Below are 18,504 nucleotides of genomic sequence, written 5' to 3'. Positions count from 1 at the left end.
CCACGGGCCTTATATATAATGCGTCTATGGGTTTAAGCTTTGTGTTAGCTGGGAAAGTTAGCTTCTTCGAGAGAAGCTTTTAGCTTCATGGTTGCCCATAGCAACGCAGTGATGCTTTGCGCCTTGTTGACAATCTAGACAAGATGATACAATGATATTTTGATCTGTGAACACACATAATATGAATATTACATTGTAATATTATGTTTGACTTCTGTGGTCAGATGAGATTTAATTAAAAAAAACATTAAAAAAAAGTGGACGTTTTTTCGAGGACCGAGAAGAAACACGTACAGATATCCATCCCTGACGTGTGATACATGCAAATCGAGGTATGTGAAATGTCAATGCTCTGATGATTACCACGTTATGTTTTAAAGAGCCAATATGCAGATGTTTTAACATCAGCCGTCTGTACAGTCAATGGCTGGTGATATAAACCAACGACACGGTGTGGATATGCCTTCAGCATCAGCAGCACAGAGAATATCTCCTCCTCAGCCATGCAGAGGTATGCAAGTCTCTGATACTGAACAGATTACATTCTTTTATTTATGTCAGACTGTATGTGTTTATGTGTTTATATATATTTGATACTCTCCAGATGCTGAATTTAGTTTGCGGCTGGGACATGATTATGAAAGGGAAAAAAAGAAACTAATGCTGGAGCTTCAACTGGACTACAAAGATTATATTGCCAAGGTCTGATGATGTAATGATCATTGAGACATGTCTCACTAATGTTGCCTCCCTGTTGCATTTTGCTGCGTCATCATCCTTTCCTTTGTTGTCACTGCTCCTCCTTCAGAAAAATGACGTGAAACCGAATGAACCTCGTCCTCAACCCCAGGGCCTCTCCCTACCTATCGATGAGAGGACATCAGTTCAGGTGTGTGTCTTTGTGAGTACATTTTCCTGTGTGTTTGTGTGGCACAAGAGGAAACAGGTGACGGTCCATACACAGTATTGGAAATATGGAGCTGGTGCCCTGTCTGAATGAGACGGTTCCTTCAGAGACATGATTTTTTATTTCTCACAGAACAACCTGAGAGAGGAGAGAAAGAACGAATACAACCTCTTCTGGCAGGAAAAAGCTCAAAGGGAAAGGTCAAAGAGGGGAACGCCTCTTCACAGGTACACAAGCACTTCAAAGGTAATGTTAATTACAAATAAGCACTATTTCACAATAACGGCAATTCTGCTTTCACTTAAACAAAACATATTTTAGGAGAATATTTCACCCACGTATAAAATAAATGCTTTTCAATTTGACTTTTCAGCCTGAACAGGTAGAAGCTTTAGATGCTACGTACATCACATCTCCGGCTTCTCTAGCGCCGGTCATCAATACCCACAGCAACACGCACCCTCGCCCCAGGAGAGATGCTGCCACTCTGACCGACACAGTGGGTAATGGACAAAGCACATGGCCTGGTCCAGGCCATTTGGGGCGAAGGCGTTGGCAAATCATTGGACCAAAGGAGCCCCACGTCGCTGAGGAGGAGCCAATCACAGGCAAAGAGGATGAGTTGGAGTTCAGGCACAGGAGGCGACAAGACAGACACACTCCGGAGCCGGGGTACAAAGAGGAGAGGAGAACCAGAGATCACAGAGCTAACAGGTGTAGCGTTTTTCTCTAGTATTTTCATTTTGTGCAAAGACAGAAGAGGTATGACAACATATATTTGTGACACCTGTCTTGTCTGTCTCTATGGCAGAGATCCTCGGGGCATAAAGACGGCTGATGTTCATGATCAGAACAACAATGCTTGGATTTGGAGGTCAGAGTAAGTTTCTACACACAGTCCTGGAATGCAGCAATGATATTTGTATCGAAATGCAGAGCCGGACCGTCAATAACATCCTCCTGGAAAGTCCCATCCATTTTCTAAATCAATGAAACAATCCGACAACTGTAACACAAGACCAGCACAGATCATCGCCGCTACGCTCAGTTATTGCTTTTCAGCACTTCTCTGGCAATCCGTTGCCTTTCGTCGTTTCTGTTTGTGCAATTAAGTTGAGCTGCCATCAGAAAGCTGTTAACGTGAGGAACGGTGACGGAGGCTGAGCCTTGGCCCGGCTCCAGGCAACCAATTACTCAACCCAGTTCTATCAGAGTAGCTGAGTTGGTTGGAGAAAGAGGCCTCGCCCCCTTGTCTCTGAGACCAGGAAGCTCTGCAGGGCTCTATGAGGCAGCGTGTGATGTAAAATGGTAGCTGGATGTGTGGCTGTCACCCTGATACACTATCAGTAATTGGTTGGCTCTTGTGAAGTGTCTGGTTTTGCCTGCATCTGTGTTTAATAGTCTAGAAATGCCAAACCGCACGATGACGGCTGTGAGATCCAAACCTGCTACTGGCAACGTCCAGTTCACTACTGGACTAATGATTGGTAAATACCACTCTGATCACGTCATCTTTTTGGACACACATTGTGGGATTAGTGATGACATTTCCAGCATCATAGATGATGTTTACGGCTCTCTGATGTCATGCAGGAGCAGCAGAAGAAGAGCAGGCGGCCGTTCAGATGAGGAAAGAACGGTACAAGCAGGAGCTGCTGGAACAAATAGCTGAACAGAAGAAAAAAAAGCTCATGTAAGAATCGATTCACTAAATCATCCTGTTTGAGAACTGATTGAGCCGTCACATCCCTGTGAGTCAAGTCAGCAAAACACAAAAGGATGGGATGATTTGTGCACTTTGTTGTCAGGGAGAAGAAGTCGGGAGGAAGAAGGGTTGATGCCGCCGGAGACACAGACCTGGAGAAACAGGCGAGCAGAAAGGCAAGAACAGGCTATTATTTAGCAATCATCATAGATGGTTATATTTTGTTTATGTTACGCCTTGAGCAACACCTTTTCTCAGTATTTGTTGCCTGATTTCCTTTGATGGATCTCTTTTACGTGATGTATCACCCGTCTCAGCCTGGCCGAACGAAGCAGCTTGGGCCTGTAAATCGGCAGCATGACAGCTGGAGACAAGATGTCTCCTACAAGCCCAGAATAGATCCGGAGGCCGCGGGGAAGGAACCAAATCCAAGGCCAAAAGATGACAAAAACAATGAGGCAATGCACTGGAGAGGCCCCCCGGGAAAGTCCCATGTGGACCACAGCACAGCTCTGGGTCGGCTGACGGGGAAGACGACGCTCGGATCCACAACGAGCCCAGGTGTCCCCATGCTGGACGGCTTCAACCCGGTCGACCACAGGGACTACTCCAACATGCTGGGAGAAGGGACCAACCCCAGGTAGCTCACCGCTGCTTCGTTATCACACACATGCAGGACATTACCAAATATGCAGTCCATTCATTGTTTCTGTGGTTTTATGTGTTCAGGGTTGCTGATGTTCCTCCTCCTGGTCCTGCTGCTGTAACTCACAGTTACAAGACTCCATATGATGCAGCATATTCCTACTATGGGACCAGGAATCCATTAGATCTGCATCTTTCTTACAGTCAGAGTACAGTATTTCTGCCATCTTCATGTTGGTCTTCTATTGTAAACCATATGTGAGACATGAACTGGTTTCCATTCGTTTCACTGTGGTATGAACATTCTCTGTTATGGATCATTTACTGCATTTTAAGAAGGGTTCAACTTTGCATTTTGTATGGAAATGAATGGGAAGGCTTTGGGAAATGGACAGGAGTAATGTGAAGTATGCATATTCTCGTATGATCATTCTCATGGTATCACCTTATATGGAATCATTCAGATTGGACTGTAGAGCTCTATTGCCATTAACCGTGCTTTATCACCATATCAACGGCCAAGCAGACTTGGCATAGCGATTCATAAATGCATTCATTTTACAGCAGAAGTGATTTTATTACTAAGTTGATGTACAGTTTATTGGATATGAGTTCAGCAGAACCAGATGGATCTCACTTCATCCAGCTGGTGGGTTTGGTTCCATGTATTTCTTTCCATTTTAACGGAGCAGTCTCATTTTGGACCTGGTCTGAGCTCACAAACGTTTTTAATGTCGGAATAAAAGCTGGCAAACTGTGGCAGCAGACTGCTAATGAAACCGTTACATCTGGCTTCATTTATCATCTTGTATTTTTGCATTTTCCAGATTTACCGGATGATTTACATGGAGGGGTGCAGCAGTCTGAGAATGTCCACAGTCCTCCTCAAAGACCACCTCGTCTCAGACCTAGTGGCCACACTGAGTAAGTGTCCATTGTTAGAATAATAGTTTATATATCCAGATGCTCATTACAGTGCAGTATCCAGAATTTAAAGCAATTTCAAAATGCGTTCAGCTTGTTTTTCGTCCAGAAGGGGGACCCCACTGCAAAATAAGGGTTTGTCACTACCTCCTGGACAAATGCCTCCTCATCATTTGTCCCTCTGTCTGCTTCTAGAGCAAGGGATCAGCATCAAGCGTCTCCCATGGAGTTTGGAGATCTTCCTGAGGACAAGTACAAGCAGAACCGAGAGAGGGCACTGATCCACCAAGAAGCACTCATGCAGCAGGTACGGCATCAGATCGACAAGATATCATCTGATTGCTGTAATCAGGGTTGAGTTTATGACCATGCACGGTTGTTGGTTGGTGTGTTTTTGTGTGAGCTGGATATCCATGCTGACCGTCACACTGACATGCCAATGATCGCTTTAACAGGCTGCTTCCTTAGGGGAGTCAGCATTAACCCATGGGTAAAGAATGCCCTCCTTGTGTCCAGATCAAAGAAAAAGAGGAGCGTAAAAGAAGAGAGAAAGAAGAGAAGGAGCGATATGATGCCAAGCTGGAGGCTGAGACAATGGCGTTCAACCCCTGGGGGAGAGGTGGTGCGGGTGCTCCACTTAAAGACCAAAAGGGCAACCTTGTTAGTGAGTTCACTTTCACTCCTCTTTTAATGAAGTTCTGATGGATCATGAAAATACAAAAACAGCATGTTTTAGGAACATATTCTGAATGTTTCCGTGCCCTCAGGTGACCTGAATCAGATGCACAGGGCTAACAATGAGTTGAAGAGGAATCCCATGAGCAGGAGTGGTAGACGGACTCAGAGCCCTCCTGGAGATAGAGGCCGGACCCCCCTTCCCAATCGACTGCCAGGTAGTGTCCAGTCTCCCTGGGTGATTCGTCCCAACCGGGTCCTGTCATCCAGTATATATATATATTTAACTGTCCTGTGCCTTTGTGTCTGTTTCACTTGCAGTTGCAGGTTTCATCAATCGGCCGACTCCCCAGCAGCTCCCCATGCAGAGCAGATACAAAGAAGAGCTGAAAGAACAGGTAGGTCCCGGGCCACAGCCTTGCTTGGATGCTAATGCAAAGTGTGTCTCCTTTTTAAAAAATCAAATAGTAATACTTTTTTTTTATTGTTCACAAAGCTCTTCAGTGTTCCCGAGCACCTTGTAGAACCTTTACATCTTTACCAACAGATAAAGGAAAAGAGACGAATGTGTGCAGAGGAGGAAAAACGAATTAGGATGGCGGACGAGAAAGAGGAGAAGAAGCTGGCGGAACAAAGAGCTTGCATGAAACAGCGATACGAGGAGGAGGAAAGACGACAAAGGAGGGCTGAAGTGAGGAGTTCATCTCTTTGACGAAGGGCAGTTAATGGGATCTCCTCACACTGGGCTTGTTGTTGAGAAACAATTGTCTTTGACCCTCGGCAGCAAAACCAAGACCGGATTCAAGAACCTACAACACAACACCACCAGGAGGAGGAAGAGAGAGCGGTACAGGAAGAAGAGATCAAGATGAAAGTACCCGAGAGTGCCGTGGACAGAGAGGAGAGGAATGTGCAGCGGAGCAATGAGGTACAGTAGGTTTGAAACGTTGCATTGGTGTAGCTTTCAGTTTTATTCAACATCCGACCGGTCAATTAGCAGAGAGAGCCGTCTCCTCCCGTCCCAGCCTTGCAGAGGAAGCAGAAAAACACTATGGCATCCAGACCATCTTCCACTGTAAGTCACTCAATACATGATGCAAATATTTTCCCATCAAGGCTCTTTGGATCTAAACTGTAAACTGTTTCCACACCAGGAGACCTCTGCATCAGCAACACACTCCCGCCCACTCCCTGCAAAAACCCCCCCGCTAGAAGGTAAGTTACCCCCCCTAAAACAACGTCTTCCTGCCTGTGAATCATACATTTATTGTTCCCTCCCCGTCTCCTCCTGCTTGTTTCAGACGGTCAGGAGGAAGTGATGAAACAGCTGTCGGTCATCAGTAGGCATCTGAGAAAAGAGCAGAGACGACTGCAGGCTCAGATAGACGATCAGGAGAGTCACTCCGCCCACAGGTATAACAGGCAGAATGAACAGGATTGCATTACTTTCTTCCCGTCTATAAAAATGAGCCATTTAGTGAACACATTAGGCATGCTCTTCCCTTTCCATTCCAATGAACACGCCCCAGACACATTAAAGCGTGGACACAGTTCCAATTCTGCCTCGTTAAATGGCATTTTCTATGGCTGAGTTAATGAAAGTGATCCAGGTAATATTGGCTAGAGTTTCTGAATGTTTCCACCCCAAAAGGGCAACGTTACTGCAAATCATCAGAGGAATGGCGTGTCTGTGTGTGACCTGTTTAAAGTGGGGTTTCCCTCCCTCGCTCAGACCCAGAGGGAAAGCCTTTGAATCGACGGACAGCCAAGCTGTCCAGCCACCAACGAGGAGTCCCTTCTCTGGTGATAACGTGCAGAATATCAGGCAGTTCAACGAGTACAGAGGTAATCACACGCTGACTGATTGGACGCTGGTTTCATTTAAAGAAGCAACAAATGTACTTAATAATGACTCCAACTTGAGAAAGTGAGTGAAAAGCCTCGGTCGTGGTGTTGATGTGAGGACGTTTGCTGTCCTAAACCAGCCTGGCATTGATGGTTTAGACTTTCCAGAGCCCCGTCAGCCCTCCGTCTCCCTATAGCCATGCGGAGACATTCATTTCATGAGGTCATGGGAGGGCGTCCATCAGTGACAGGCAGTTTGGCAGCGTAAACAGAGAATGACCATGGAAATGGCTCTGGATGGGTTCCCAGACTGAGTTAATGCGGGAGTCTGAACGACACTCGGAGCTCCAGCTTGTCGACCCAAAAGAAAAGGAAGAAATGCCAGTTTGACCACCTATCAAACTTCCAAATGATGGCTTTATGCTAACTTACATCTGAATGTGGCGTCAGATCCAGTCTGTAGAGTCAAACATAGAAGAGATGGAGATGTAGTGTCGTGGGAGGACGCTGAGTCATAGCCTCGCTGCTGTTTCAGAGAGTGGAGGAAGAGGGAGACAGATTAGAATTCCCTAACAGATATGAAAACAGTGGGTTTCTCTTTTTAATGTCTGGTCCTCCTCAAAGGAAGCCACTCAGATATGAGACGATACCTCTCCTTTGTGTGTCAGACCACATGTACCCCGAAGACCTGGACATCCAACAGCAGGAACTCCTTCGTGAACGACGGCGCAAAATCGGGCTCATGAAGAGCGTGGAAGAGCAGTCAGTGAACGCTGCATGCTTCGCTCCACATGAGGTACGTTAATTAGTGGCTGATGGTGTTTATTCCTCTCTCAGAGGAACAAGCCTGGACATCCACAGAGACTCCTTATCCTTATGCTAGACTGCCTTTCTTGGTTTTTATTCTGTCGCTGCTCCCAAGTATAAAGAACGTGGGGGACGCCATATGCTTTGGGATTCCTCTTTTGTCTGAGACATTTTTACATAAAGGTGACGTGGCAGCATCACAATACCACACTACAGCAGCAGCCTCCACCAGGTCCATGTAGCTCTGTGTCTGTGCCAGGCTAATTGTGGCTCATGCCAGCTCGTGTCTCCGTGTTGCAGCCGGTGCCACCGCTGGGGACAAGGCACACAGGCCAGCTGCAGGCCGGAGATAGCAGCAGCAGCACCGGCCTTTGAGAATCGGAGCTGTAGGGAAATTATTTCCTATAAGTAGGAAGGAGGGAGGCTTTTTGAGTATGTACGTTACACCAATTTCATCATTGTCATATAAGAAGTGTGGATTCATCGACGGGGCGCCAGGAGAGGACGTAACTGTGACGTATGATGCAGAGAAGTAAAGGTATCATTTGGTTTTCTTCAGGTTATCTGAGGCCAAACGCCGTCGATCAGAGCGGCAGAGCAGGTGAGAGAAATCCTGAACATCCATCCTGTGTTTCGTGATGGTTTAAAGAACCGTGTGATGGATAAACCTGTGGTCTCTGTCTAGCAGCTGTGTGGTGATGAATGGGACGTCACGTCTCTACGTTCAGCCCTGGAGAGGTGCGTCGCCGTGGAGACGGTTGCCACGGAGGTCTGCTTCCTGGGTAGACTCATACAAAGTTTTGTGAAGGTGCATATCTGTGACATATGTATGTAAACGTAGTTGTTATGAATATAGACCGGAGAGTTTATTTTAGAATAAAACGTTGTTTAATGTGCTCCTGGCTGATGATTAACGGAGAAAAATAAACAGCTAGCAGTTCTATCATTTAAAAAGTCAGTGATTCTGCGTTTCAAATCAACCAAGTTCAAAAACTTTATTGACCTAGAACCTGATTAGAATGCCAGATGATGTAATGTACAGAAAGTTGTACATAATCTTTTTTGCGACATAGAAAACTTTACATTGCTGTATCATATACATTTTTGTTTTCTACATCCGTGAGCGGGAACGCATCCCATTCATACTTAAAGCACAGCTAACGTTTGTCATTTTCTCTATACATAAACCTTTCCCACAAACCAAAGAAAAAACCCCCGTTAAATATATTATTAACTTTTGATTTTGTACACAAGAGTGAAAACTAAACTCAAAACATGAAAACGGACTAGTGACTCAAAAAGCAGCTAACATCAGGTCGCTCTCTTCTCTTCCAGTTTCACAAGTTATCATCTATTCCTTCCCATAAAAACCTAAGAACATATAAAATGGAATAATTTAACCCTTCACTTTCCGCAGTCATGTTCAAATCACAAATCGTACTGTCGAGGACAATCTGCAAGGAGACGGTACAGTCAAATAAATTATCACAAAAGTAAAATCTCCAGTGCATTCAAAAAAGAGATCAAGTGCAGCAAATCCAGAGGAGGAAAAGAAAAGAATAAAGAAAAATAAATGAAATCTAGTGTTAGAAGATTATATTACATAGCGGCAGATCTGTACAACTAGTTTCATCCGAGAGGCTACCGATGCTAATGTTAGCCAGAAAAATCATTACTATCAACGTGTGACAAACGCCACATTTCATAGTTACTAAATATGTCTTTTTGCATGTTGTTGGAACCATTCATTCTTTAGTTTTTAAATATACAGTAAGAAGCACACATGAAATATATTCCGTCTGAGCACATCAGAGATATGGAGAACTGTTAGTTGTTAATCAGTAGTTTTATCCCGTGGATAAAGAAGACATTACCGGTTTCATCGTGGGTGTGGGCTGTTTCCTGTGTATAGGCGTGTCTTGTGTTTGTGTGGTGACGGGGGTCGGGGGTGGGGTTAAGGGTGCGGGTGGGTGCTAGCAGATAGCCGATTGATAATCAGCCGTTTTTCAAGTCAGGCGACCACGTGGCGGGTGGAGGCCTCGGTGGAGCTCCGTCCCCGGGGTGCAGCATCACTGGGCCTCCTCGCCGGCCTCCTCCCCCACCTCCGGGTCTCCCGCCTCCCGCTCCACGTGTGCCGGCGGCGGAGGGTCGGCGTCGGGCTCAGGCAGCCGTGCGATGTGGAAAACGAGGCCGATGCGCAGGTAGAACTTTCTGAGAACGGCCCGCAGCTCCGGGATCAGGTCGAACTGCATGATCTCACACAGCAGGGGGTAGTATCGGGACGCGTGGGCCTTGAACTGGGGTCAGACAGACATGAAAACACTAAAAAACATATTTACATGCTGGTTTTTGGTACTAAAGGCCTGTGATTTCCATTCTTGTAATACGTCAGTTTAACGAATCTAAATATTGAATTACTGAATTAACTGAATCAGTTTTGTTCCGTTGCGGTCGGCTCCATCGACACCCTAAATGTGATCGGCATACAGATTCCTGATTGGCTGTTAAACGACATTTATAAAATGACACCACAAATGTAATCCTGGTAAACAGAAGCACTAATTTAAGGATGATTTAACTGCAATCAAGTGTTCAAATCCTCCTGCATTTTATAACACGCTAAAAAACGGACGCCGTTTTGAACATCCCTTGCATCTCGTCACCTTAATGACAGACGTGTGATCAAACACTCTGAGATCACATCACATCTGTTATTCGTTTCTGGGACATCCGTGTTTTGACTGCTCACCCTTTCGTCGCTGATCTTCAGCACCTTGGTGAGGAAGAGCAGCAGCAGGTTGGTCCAGGCTTCTCTGTGGCTTTCCGAGGTCAGAGCCAGGAAGTATGCTACCGCCTCACTGCACACGCTGCATCACACAGAGAGGAAGACATGTCCGACATGTTAAGATATAGTATAGTATGACACGGGGATGATGAAGGTTGTTTTAAAGCGACTGACGGAGGCCGTTATGAAAACAATTAAGACACTTTTCAAGCTCGAGAAAAACTGACCTTTCTCCTTTGACCCTTTCCTGTTTTAACAGCCTCTGCTAGTCATTCACCCCCTCCCTCCTCTCACACTTCAATCTCTGCACCCTCATCACCTCAAAGCTGCTTTTCACACAGCAACGCTCATGCTAAACAACACACTGTGTGTGTGATTTAGAATGGATGTGCATCTGAGTGAAGGAGCATAAAACACAGACATGATGTCACACAACGGTGTCATCATGAATTAGGATTTCTGAGCCCCCCCCCCCCCCCCCCTCCTCTCATCTCCTCTCTAATAATGAATGCAAGTGGGAGAGACAGACAGTGATTCGGCTTCATCTTCATATCACCATCAGCTGCAGGCCGAGGCCGGGAGAGAAATGTGCCGACTCCCTTTGGTCTACACGGCGAGCGGCATCCGTTACAGAGAAGCGCCGAGCTCGGCACGCGCTGTGCGTTCGCCACGAGTGACTGACTGTAGATAGTGACATGAAACGAAGCCTCCCCTCCCTCTCAGCCTCTCTGTAATGTCTCCTTCTTCCTCCTCCTCCACAGACGGAGAAGAGCGTTTACTTTATTCCCACTGCATGCTTTTTTTGCAGAAAGATGCTCCGTTCATCATGTTTCAGTTGCAACAAAACGTCCAATTAGATTCTGCACATTCTCAGACATATGCACACGGAAACGTCCAACTGTCCCTCAACGCATCTTGGCAGGAGAAGTTCCCATGAGTGGGATGGAAATAAGCAGCAGAGCAGAAGTGTAACTGGGCTCTCAGACTCACAGGGTTACCTGCAGTAATGAGGGTCAGAATAATATATATATATACACTTCTAAATCAGGTGAAAAGCGAGTACGGGGTTCCTCACTTGAGCAGTCGTCTCTGGACCTCCTCCCAGGCTTCCCGGCGGCTCTCGTCTGTGTACATTCGAAACAGGATGCGGAGGACGCACGCCAGGCTGCTGGTCTCCTGCTTCAACAGGTTGGGCTTCGACTTCCCTTTGAAACCTTCAACACACACAGTTTCAGTCAGAGCCATGCCCCGGGATGCCGATCCCCGCCCAGATGCAGACGCGGTGCCCTACCTGCTTTCCACAGTAAGGTCCTCTGCTCGTTGTTGGAGTTGAAAGCCTTGGCGAAGCCGTGCGACTCCAGCAGGCAGTCCAGCAGCTTGAAGAGCTGCTCTGAGGTCAGGTAGCGGTACATGCCGTGGTCCTGGGGCTCCGCTGGGACGTCTGCTGCGTACGAGACGTCCCGCTGCAGGAAAAGACAGACGAATGACGGCTTATTGTTGGCTTTAATCTTTAATAATGAAGAAGAGGGTGAAGTTTGTACCTGAGCAGCAGCAAAATTCTCTGCGTCTTCCTTCTTACTGGTGGCGGGAAAAAACACGATGTTATCAATCGTCTGGATGAGCTCCAACTGCACCACGCATTTGATCAGCAGCGCTGTGAATAAACGCTGCTCCTGGATCTCTGTGGGGGGACACAGGGAAGGGGGGTCAGTCAGACCTGAACCAGGAACCCTAGCAGTCTTTGAGGGGAACAGCAGGCCTACTTATTGGGGTCCTGCTCCTGGAGCCGTCCTCACACAGACCCGACCCCGAGCTGTACTGGCTCTGCCGACGGCTCTCCACGGCGACCCTGTCGGCACTGCTGATGGAATGCTGGTCATCGGAGCGCGACTGAATATCCACTGACTTCTGGGAAATGGAGTCCTGAGAGCAGAAGTGACAGCAGACACAGTTAAGTAGAGGCGAATACTTTGTTTCCTAGCAGTAAAAAGGAAAATAAATCTGTATTTCATCACCAGCTGTTTGTCTGACAGGCTCTGTGTTGTCATGTGATCTCCCTCAGCTCCTGCTGGTCTCCATGTTAACAGCCTGAAACACAGGGAATCACATTCATACTTCTAAAAAAAGTCTACATTTCCGTATCAAGATGTGGGTGTATTTAAAGGAGTCATCACCTGGAAATCGCAATTTCTCTTGTTAAAACATGCATATCTGTGTTTGACCTCAGTTGAAACTTGCCTGAAAGGCTGGAGTTTGAAAGTGGCGCCGTTTTTTCGCTTCTGCTCTTTTTCCGAACAGGAATAGCACACAAGGGTGTGCATTCCTAAAGCACGAGATTTTGATTCTGCGCCTTCGGTGACGTCACCGTGGCGGCTACTTGCATAAGCCCACCCCTCTTTCACCACCCAACCCCGCCCCGTCCGCTACCTGAAATCGCTGAAGCGCCGCCATTATGTTTTGGAGTCTGCATGCAGGCAAGCCCCCCCCCCGGCTCTGTCCTTCCTGCGGCGAATCAACGCGCGCCTCATTACATATTATACAATGCACATCCGGACCAGTCAAAACCTCGCGCGTAATCTCGCGTGATAATATCGCGGTACGAAAAAGGGTCAGAACAAGCTCAATGTTTGATTAAATTATTTTTTTTTTTTTCTAATAAGTTTTACGAATTGATCCAAAGCGATCCAAGGGGGGCTGGATACGTATAAAACCAGGTGATGACTCCTTTAAATCTGCTCGTGTTCTGACGTTGAAGCCGGTTGGATCTCGAGTGCAGCAGCTTACGCGTGTGGGATGGTGGTCTTGAAGATGTCCAGCATGCAGGTGCAGGTCTTGTCCCAGGTCTCCGGGGAGAACTTCTCGCCGTTCAGGATGACCACGTTCTCCAGACAGTTGGTGCCCGAACGGGCGAGCTGCTCGTTATCTACCAGGAAGAGGAGGTCAAAAATAGTGAAAAAACATATCAAGTCTATAGAGATTTCTGCCTTTGAATCTTGTTTTCAAAAATAAACAAAAACATTTGCTTCACCTTCATCTTGTTTTTAATTAATTAGTGCACCAGCACATAAAAGCCCAGAGGCAATCCTTATTAAGTCCTGTCTCTGCAGCCAAGCTCAGGTCAACACCTCTTTATAGTTTGACCTCCATGACCCTGATACTGCACACACACACACACACACACACACACACACACACACACACACACACACACACACACACACACACACACACACACACACACACACACACACACACACACACACACACACACACACACTCACACACACACACAGCAGCGTGCTCACCTTGCTGCACACACCAGTAGAGCTGAGCCAGGATGTCGTCCAGCAGGACGTCGCTCAGCGACTCAAAGTATTGGGTGAAGACATCACAGATGGCGTAAAGTGCGTGGTTGCAGGTGGTGGTCATCCACTCTGCTTTCTGAGGGTGCAAGAGATAAAAAAATATATACCCTCCATCGACACCAAAAAACTACAAGCTACAGCACAAAAGCATGACAGCCTGGCGGCGTACCTCCGTCTGCTGCTCCGGCAGCTTCATGTTGTCAAATATCCTGAAGACGATCCGGAACAGGTCCTGCCACCAGTGTTTCTCAAAGGTGTGCCCGTAGGTCTTCATCACTTCAAACATCACCGTCAGCCCCCTGGGAAACACACACACACACACACACACACACACACACACACACAGACACACACACACACACACAGACAGACACACACACACACACACACACACACACACACACACACACACACACACACACACACAATATTAGAAAAAAAGTCGCAAATTTGCCACTTTATAAACTCTTTTTCTCATATTTATACAGCCAATATATAAACAAGTTGCTTGGTTCCACTCAACTGGATGTTTGCCGTTGCTATGACAACAACCGCTAGCATCTTAGCCCAACCACCCCGATCAATAAAACACACTTAAGATGACAACATGGCCTCATGAATAAAAACCAACAACAACCATCATCATCATCACCCTAAGGACCTTAACGAGGCGTGGTCACACGTTGGGATGGATTCATTATAAAAAATAAACTGAAATACCACTTTTTTCTCTCTCTCGCCTCCTTTTTTAAAAACAATTTCTCTCTACAGTGGCCCTAATACGCCGTCGTACTTTTAAAATGGAGAGTAATAAAAATAAAATACATGTAACAGGCCACAGCGAAGCCGCCTACCTGGTCCTGACATCCAGCTTACACCTGTTGATGATGCAAGAGAGCTCAAAGAGAATGGGGAACCACCCCCGCACCCACACGCGGTCCTCGGGCGCTACATTCATGTCATCGCTGGTGTAGTCTTTGAAGGCCTGCCAGAGAAAACACAAAACACAAGCCGTGTTCACCACTTCCTGCCTTCGGGGGGGGGGGGGGGAATTAACCACATCTCCATGCGTGCTGAACGAGGCCCTGATCTCCACTATGGCCGACTCTGTGATGTCAAGGATGAGGAGAATACTACAGTCGTATGCAAACGCTGTGAAAGTTTGCCCGAGGCACATTTGGATAAACACTGGATGAAGTCAATAGGTGTGGAGATACGACTGCAACATGCATATTAATCACCCTCAGCATCTAAGCATGTATTTTGTCCATTTTCAGTGCTACTACGGGTGTTATTGGGGGGGTTTAGGAGGGAGGAGACATTGACCTGTGGCCTCTCAGAGACGTATTTGGCGCAGTGCCGGATGAGGCGGATGGCTTCCATGCTGGTGTCCGGGAAGGAGGCGTTGCAGGCGAACTCCGACAGACACTTAACGGCGTCCTGGAAGGAGTCGATCGTGGCCGCAAAGTGCTTTTCAAATACATTCGCTGGGAGACGGAGAGAGGGAGATTAAAGCGGGACAATAGAGGGGGTGTGTGGAGGCAGATAAGAGGAGAGGGACGGGGAGGGACAAAGAGATCAAATCTGATGGCCACAAGATGGATGTAACCAGTTAAGAATGAGAGGAGGTTGTAATCCTCCTCGTGTGTGTGTGTGTGTGTGTGCTGGACTTACTGACGATGTGGCCGGTGGTCTGGAAGGCCAGCTCCACGATGCTCTCGTCCTGGTCGGACGCCGCCAGGTGGAAGACGGAGAAGATGTTCTTCCAGCCGGAGCGGATGTTCGCCGCCTGCGAGTTCACCATCTGGGCGATGCAGCGCACCACCATGTCTCTGATGGTGGGAGACCTGCACGGGAGGAGTGGATAGAAGGGGGAATAAGAGAGAAAAATAAGGAAAATCTCTTGAAACGCTCCTGATATCCCACTTTTTTTGTCAGGCAGCATCATTTATTCACACGACCTGTTTTTACAGCAACTGCAATTAATGATCGCTCAGTAGTTATGAATGAGGGAAGAGCTCTGACACACACACACACAGACACACAGACACACACAGACACACAGACACACACACAGACACACACACAGACACACACACACACACACACACACACACACACACACACACACACACACACACACACACACACACACACACACACACACACACACACACACACACACACACACACACTCTACATGGCCGCATGCCATCTCCTCTCAGCCGCTGAAGGATTCAGACTCACACCGCTCTGAGTGAAAATCGTGCCGCAGTAAAAAAAACAAAAAAAAACAGCAGCTTTGCATTTTGATGATGAACGGTGAAATCAAACTCATTTATAACTGATAGCTCCTCAAAATGTATTCACGACTGATTTGGGCCAACAGAGGGGGAGAAAGAAAGCGTTTTTTTCCCATGAATTCAGTGAAAGGCTAATGTAAACGGACTGAAATGGGTCATTCCCTCGCTGCTTCTCTCTGAGTGTGTGCGTCCTCGCTGCTATGAGTCTGACAAAGAGGAGGGATGAAGGAGGAGAGGAAGAGAATGGATAGCTGAGAGGAGTGCAACCCCGTCACAAACCCAGATATCGTACGTTACGGATGATGCACCACTCTACCTGTTCTTCTTCATGATGTGCTCAAAAGGCCTCAGGAAGTCTTTCTGGAACCTGAAGTTGGCCAGCTCCCCCTTTTCCAGAAACTTCATGGACAACTGCCTGAGAGAGTCCACGGCGAAGATGGCCACGTCTTCGTTGGAGTTACAGCCGACCTGCCAACGAGATAAAAACACGTTTATTATTTTAACCAGAACAAAATGTTCCTTCAGGATCATCTGAATAACACGTCGTTCCTCAGAAGAAACTCCCTCCAGCAGGACTTCTTCTTCTTAAATCTACTTTCCAACATGATGAATGTGATTGATTTTGAGGATTTCACTTCTCGGCCTCGGTGTTTGTGACGTGTCCTTGAATAGCAAACTAGCAGAAAGCTTTTCTGCCAACAATTTGTTGTTAATCAGTGACTAAAATCAGCTTTCTGTAAAAAATAAAACTTTTTTTTTGGTTTGTTTTTCTTCTCTATCTCTTGTTCTTCTCTTTATTGTTTATTGTTTTGCTGTAATTTGTTTTAACCCATGAGCTAAATATCAGATACCGACTGATTCAAACTGAATTTTTAATTTTTTAATGATTTTTTTGTGATAAATCTTTATTTTTATATAACAGTCAAAACAAACAAACAAACAAAAAAAAACATTTGTTGCCAACCATGACAACAATGAAGCACAAGTAGGGAAATCAAGGCAAAGAAACAACATATACCAAACAAAAACAATATAATCATAATAATAATATAGAAAAATAAATGGATAATAATTTGTTTATGATAAATAATTATAAAAAAGAGGGGGAAGTTTTTAACTTCTTCCTATCCCTTTTGAACATGAACTTTATTATTTGATGTATTAACGCTTAGGATTCCGAGGATCCCATTTGCTTGTTTTTGTTTTTTTGCTTTCCTTTTTACTGCTCATTTGTTTAATTTAGCTTGTATTATTATTATTTTAACATGTTCAATAAAGACAGAGGTTTTATCCTCACGATTCTGGGTCACTTTATTTCGTTTCCTGTTAAACAACAGAACTTCTCTGTATCCGTGTCTTTAAAAACGTGATTGTCTTCTTCACCCACCTTGTTGAAGTGATCCCCGATGACCTCCCAGATCCTGGACCACTGCAGCCGGATGCGGCCCATGTTGTAGTAGGAGATCTCCACTATCTTTTGCAGGCTGAACATACGTGGGTGTGTGGGCGAGGCCAGCTCATCCATGGACACGGCACACAGCCAGCGCACGAAATCAACTGGCAAACATGGACAGAGGAGAATAAAATACATGGAAGACGTTGTGCAATGAGGAGAGGGGAGGATGCTTTGTGCAAAGTGACGCACGGCGACCCAGAAATAACGAGAGAAAGCAGCCGTCCTTGGAGCGATAATATGTCAGGATGTAGACTCACCGATCGCGTTTCCATCCAGCCGGGTAGAACCGGTGAATATCCTAAAAAAAACATGAGAATTATGATTTAAAATCCAGCAGCTCATGTTTAAAAATCAAATGTTTTCCTATCTTAATGCTTTTTGAACTTTAGTTTCATTCTCAGTACATATCATGAGTTACATTGTGGTTACCATCACTGGTCAAATAAGATAAAAAAAATAGAAAAACAAAGACAAAATGCTAGAATATCAAACAATTCCATCTTTTTAAATATTCCAGGACATCAGCATGTCCTTCTCTACAGTCTCTACGACTAGAAATTATGGCCAAAATAATCATTTGTGTGCATTGAGATGGATTTCTTTACTGTTCATATCATACATTTATTATTGGTGGCTCCCAACAGGCTCTGTTTGTTCATTTTATTTCTACTGAAGTAACATTTTTAAATTGATGTGATAAACTGAACATTCAATAAAACGTTCTAAAATAAAAAACAGAAGTGTGTTCCCTCCGTACCGGTCCACAGCCACCACCACGCTCTGAGAGCTCGTCTCTCCGATGGACTCCTGGATGCTGGCGATCTGCTTGCGGTCCACCGTCCCCCCGACTGCAGAGATATTACTAATTAATATCCGACACCCACAGGCCGTCGCTTCACCATGCACCATTAAATAAGCGGACGTACGCACCGAGACCCAGGTACTCGTCGTTGCTCTGCTCCTTGGTGCTGGTGATGAAGCCATCTTTACTCCGCACCGTCCCTGAGATGTAGCGCGCCTTCACCCCCGTGCCGATCAGCTGGGCCAGCTCCAGCTGACTGATGCACTTCATGATCTGGAAAGAGAC

The 18,504-nt window shown here is 46.1% G+C and overlaps 2 protein-coding genes across 4 annotated transcripts in view; one reads left to right on the top strand and one right to left on the bottom strand.

Annotated features, from left to right (window-relative positions):
- The first annotated feature begins 249 nt into the window (after positions 1-249).
- Positions 250-8,358, top strand: cspp1a (centrosome and spindle pole associated protein 1a). The gene is made up of 25 exons (XM_084033649.1): positions 250-332; positions 421-511; positions 605-702; positions 809-889; positions 1,040-1,223; positions 1,336-1,621; positions 1,719-1,787; positions 2,309-2,394; positions 2,501-2,600; positions 2,716-2,788; positions 2,930-3,252; positions 3,342-3,460; positions 4,085-4,181; positions 4,377-4,488; positions 4,698-4,845; positions 4,949-5,074; positions 5,178-5,254; positions 5,404-5,547; positions 5,641-5,784; positions 5,854-5,931; positions 6,011-6,071; positions 6,158-6,269; positions 6,589-6,701; positions 7,370-7,497; positions 8,068-8,358. The coding sequence occupies exons 1-25, from the start codon at positions 321-323 to the stop codon at positions 8,074-8,076; spliced, it is 2,871 nt and encodes a 956-aa protein (XP_083889775.1). The 5' UTR covers positions 250-320; the 3' UTR covers positions 8,077-8,358.
- A 131-nt stretch (positions 8,359-8,489) lies between these two features.
- The window catches only part of arfgef1 (ADP-ribosylation factor guanine nucleotide-exchange factor 1 (brefeldin A-inhibited)), a 40,427-nt gene continuing 30,412 nt past the window's right edge, over positions 8,490-18,504 (bottom strand). For all 3 annotated transcript variants that reach the window (XM_084033166.1, XM_084033167.1, XM_084033168.1), the window contains 18 exons: positions 18,348-18,492; positions 18,175-18,265; positions 17,675-17,715; positions 17,349-17,518; positions 16,278-16,429; positions 15,333-15,505; positions 14,985-15,145; positions 14,513-14,643; positions 13,828-13,957; positions 13,599-13,734; positions 13,078-13,216; positions 12,309-12,381; positions 12,057-12,216; positions 11,835-11,974; positions 11,585-11,756; positions 11,369-11,507; positions 10,258-10,375; positions 8,490-9,805 (listed from right to left, as the gene is read on the bottom strand). In XM_084033166.1, coding sequence (XP_083889292.1) covers positions 9,578-9,805; positions 10,258-10,375; positions 11,369-11,507; positions 11,585-11,756; positions 11,835-11,974; positions 12,057-12,216; positions 12,309-12,381; positions 13,078-13,216; positions 13,599-13,734; positions 13,828-13,957; positions 14,513-14,643; positions 14,985-15,145; positions 15,333-15,505; positions 16,278-16,429; positions 17,349-17,518; positions 17,675-17,715; positions 18,175-18,265; positions 18,348-18,492 — 2,499 coding nt within the window. In that variant the 3' untranslated portion in view covers positions 8,490-9,577. The remainder of the gene's footprint in view (positions 9,806-10,257; positions 10,376-11,368; positions 11,508-11,584; positions 11,757-11,834; positions 11,975-12,056; positions 12,217-12,308; positions 12,382-13,077; positions 13,217-13,598; positions 13,735-13,827; positions 13,958-14,512; positions 14,644-14,984; positions 15,146-15,332; positions 15,506-16,277; positions 16,430-17,348; positions 17,519-17,674; positions 17,716-18,174; positions 18,266-18,347; positions 18,493-18,504) is intronic.

This window comes from Eutrigla gurnardus, assembly GCF_963514095.1.
Source record: "Eutrigla gurnardus genome assembly, chromosome: 18".
Classification (NCBI taxonomy): Eukaryota; Metazoa; Chordata; class Actinopteri; order Perciformes; family Triglidae; genus Eutrigla; species Eutrigla gurnardus.
This window is presented reverse-complemented; position numbering and strand designations above follow the sequence as displayed.

What these genes read in the sequence shown, in the direction of transcription:
- cspp1a (XM_084033649.1), top strand. An exon ending in CACTACTGGACTAATGATTG is followed by an intron (nt 2,395 to 2,500) that starts GTAAATACCACT and finishes GATGTCATGCAG; the next exon opens with GAGCAGCAGAAGAAGAGCAG. An exon ending in CAGAAGAAAAAAAAGCTCAT is followed by an intron (nt 2,601 to 2,715) that starts GTAAGAATCGAT and finishes CTTTGTTGTCAG; the next exon opens with GGAGAAGAAGTCGGGAGGAA.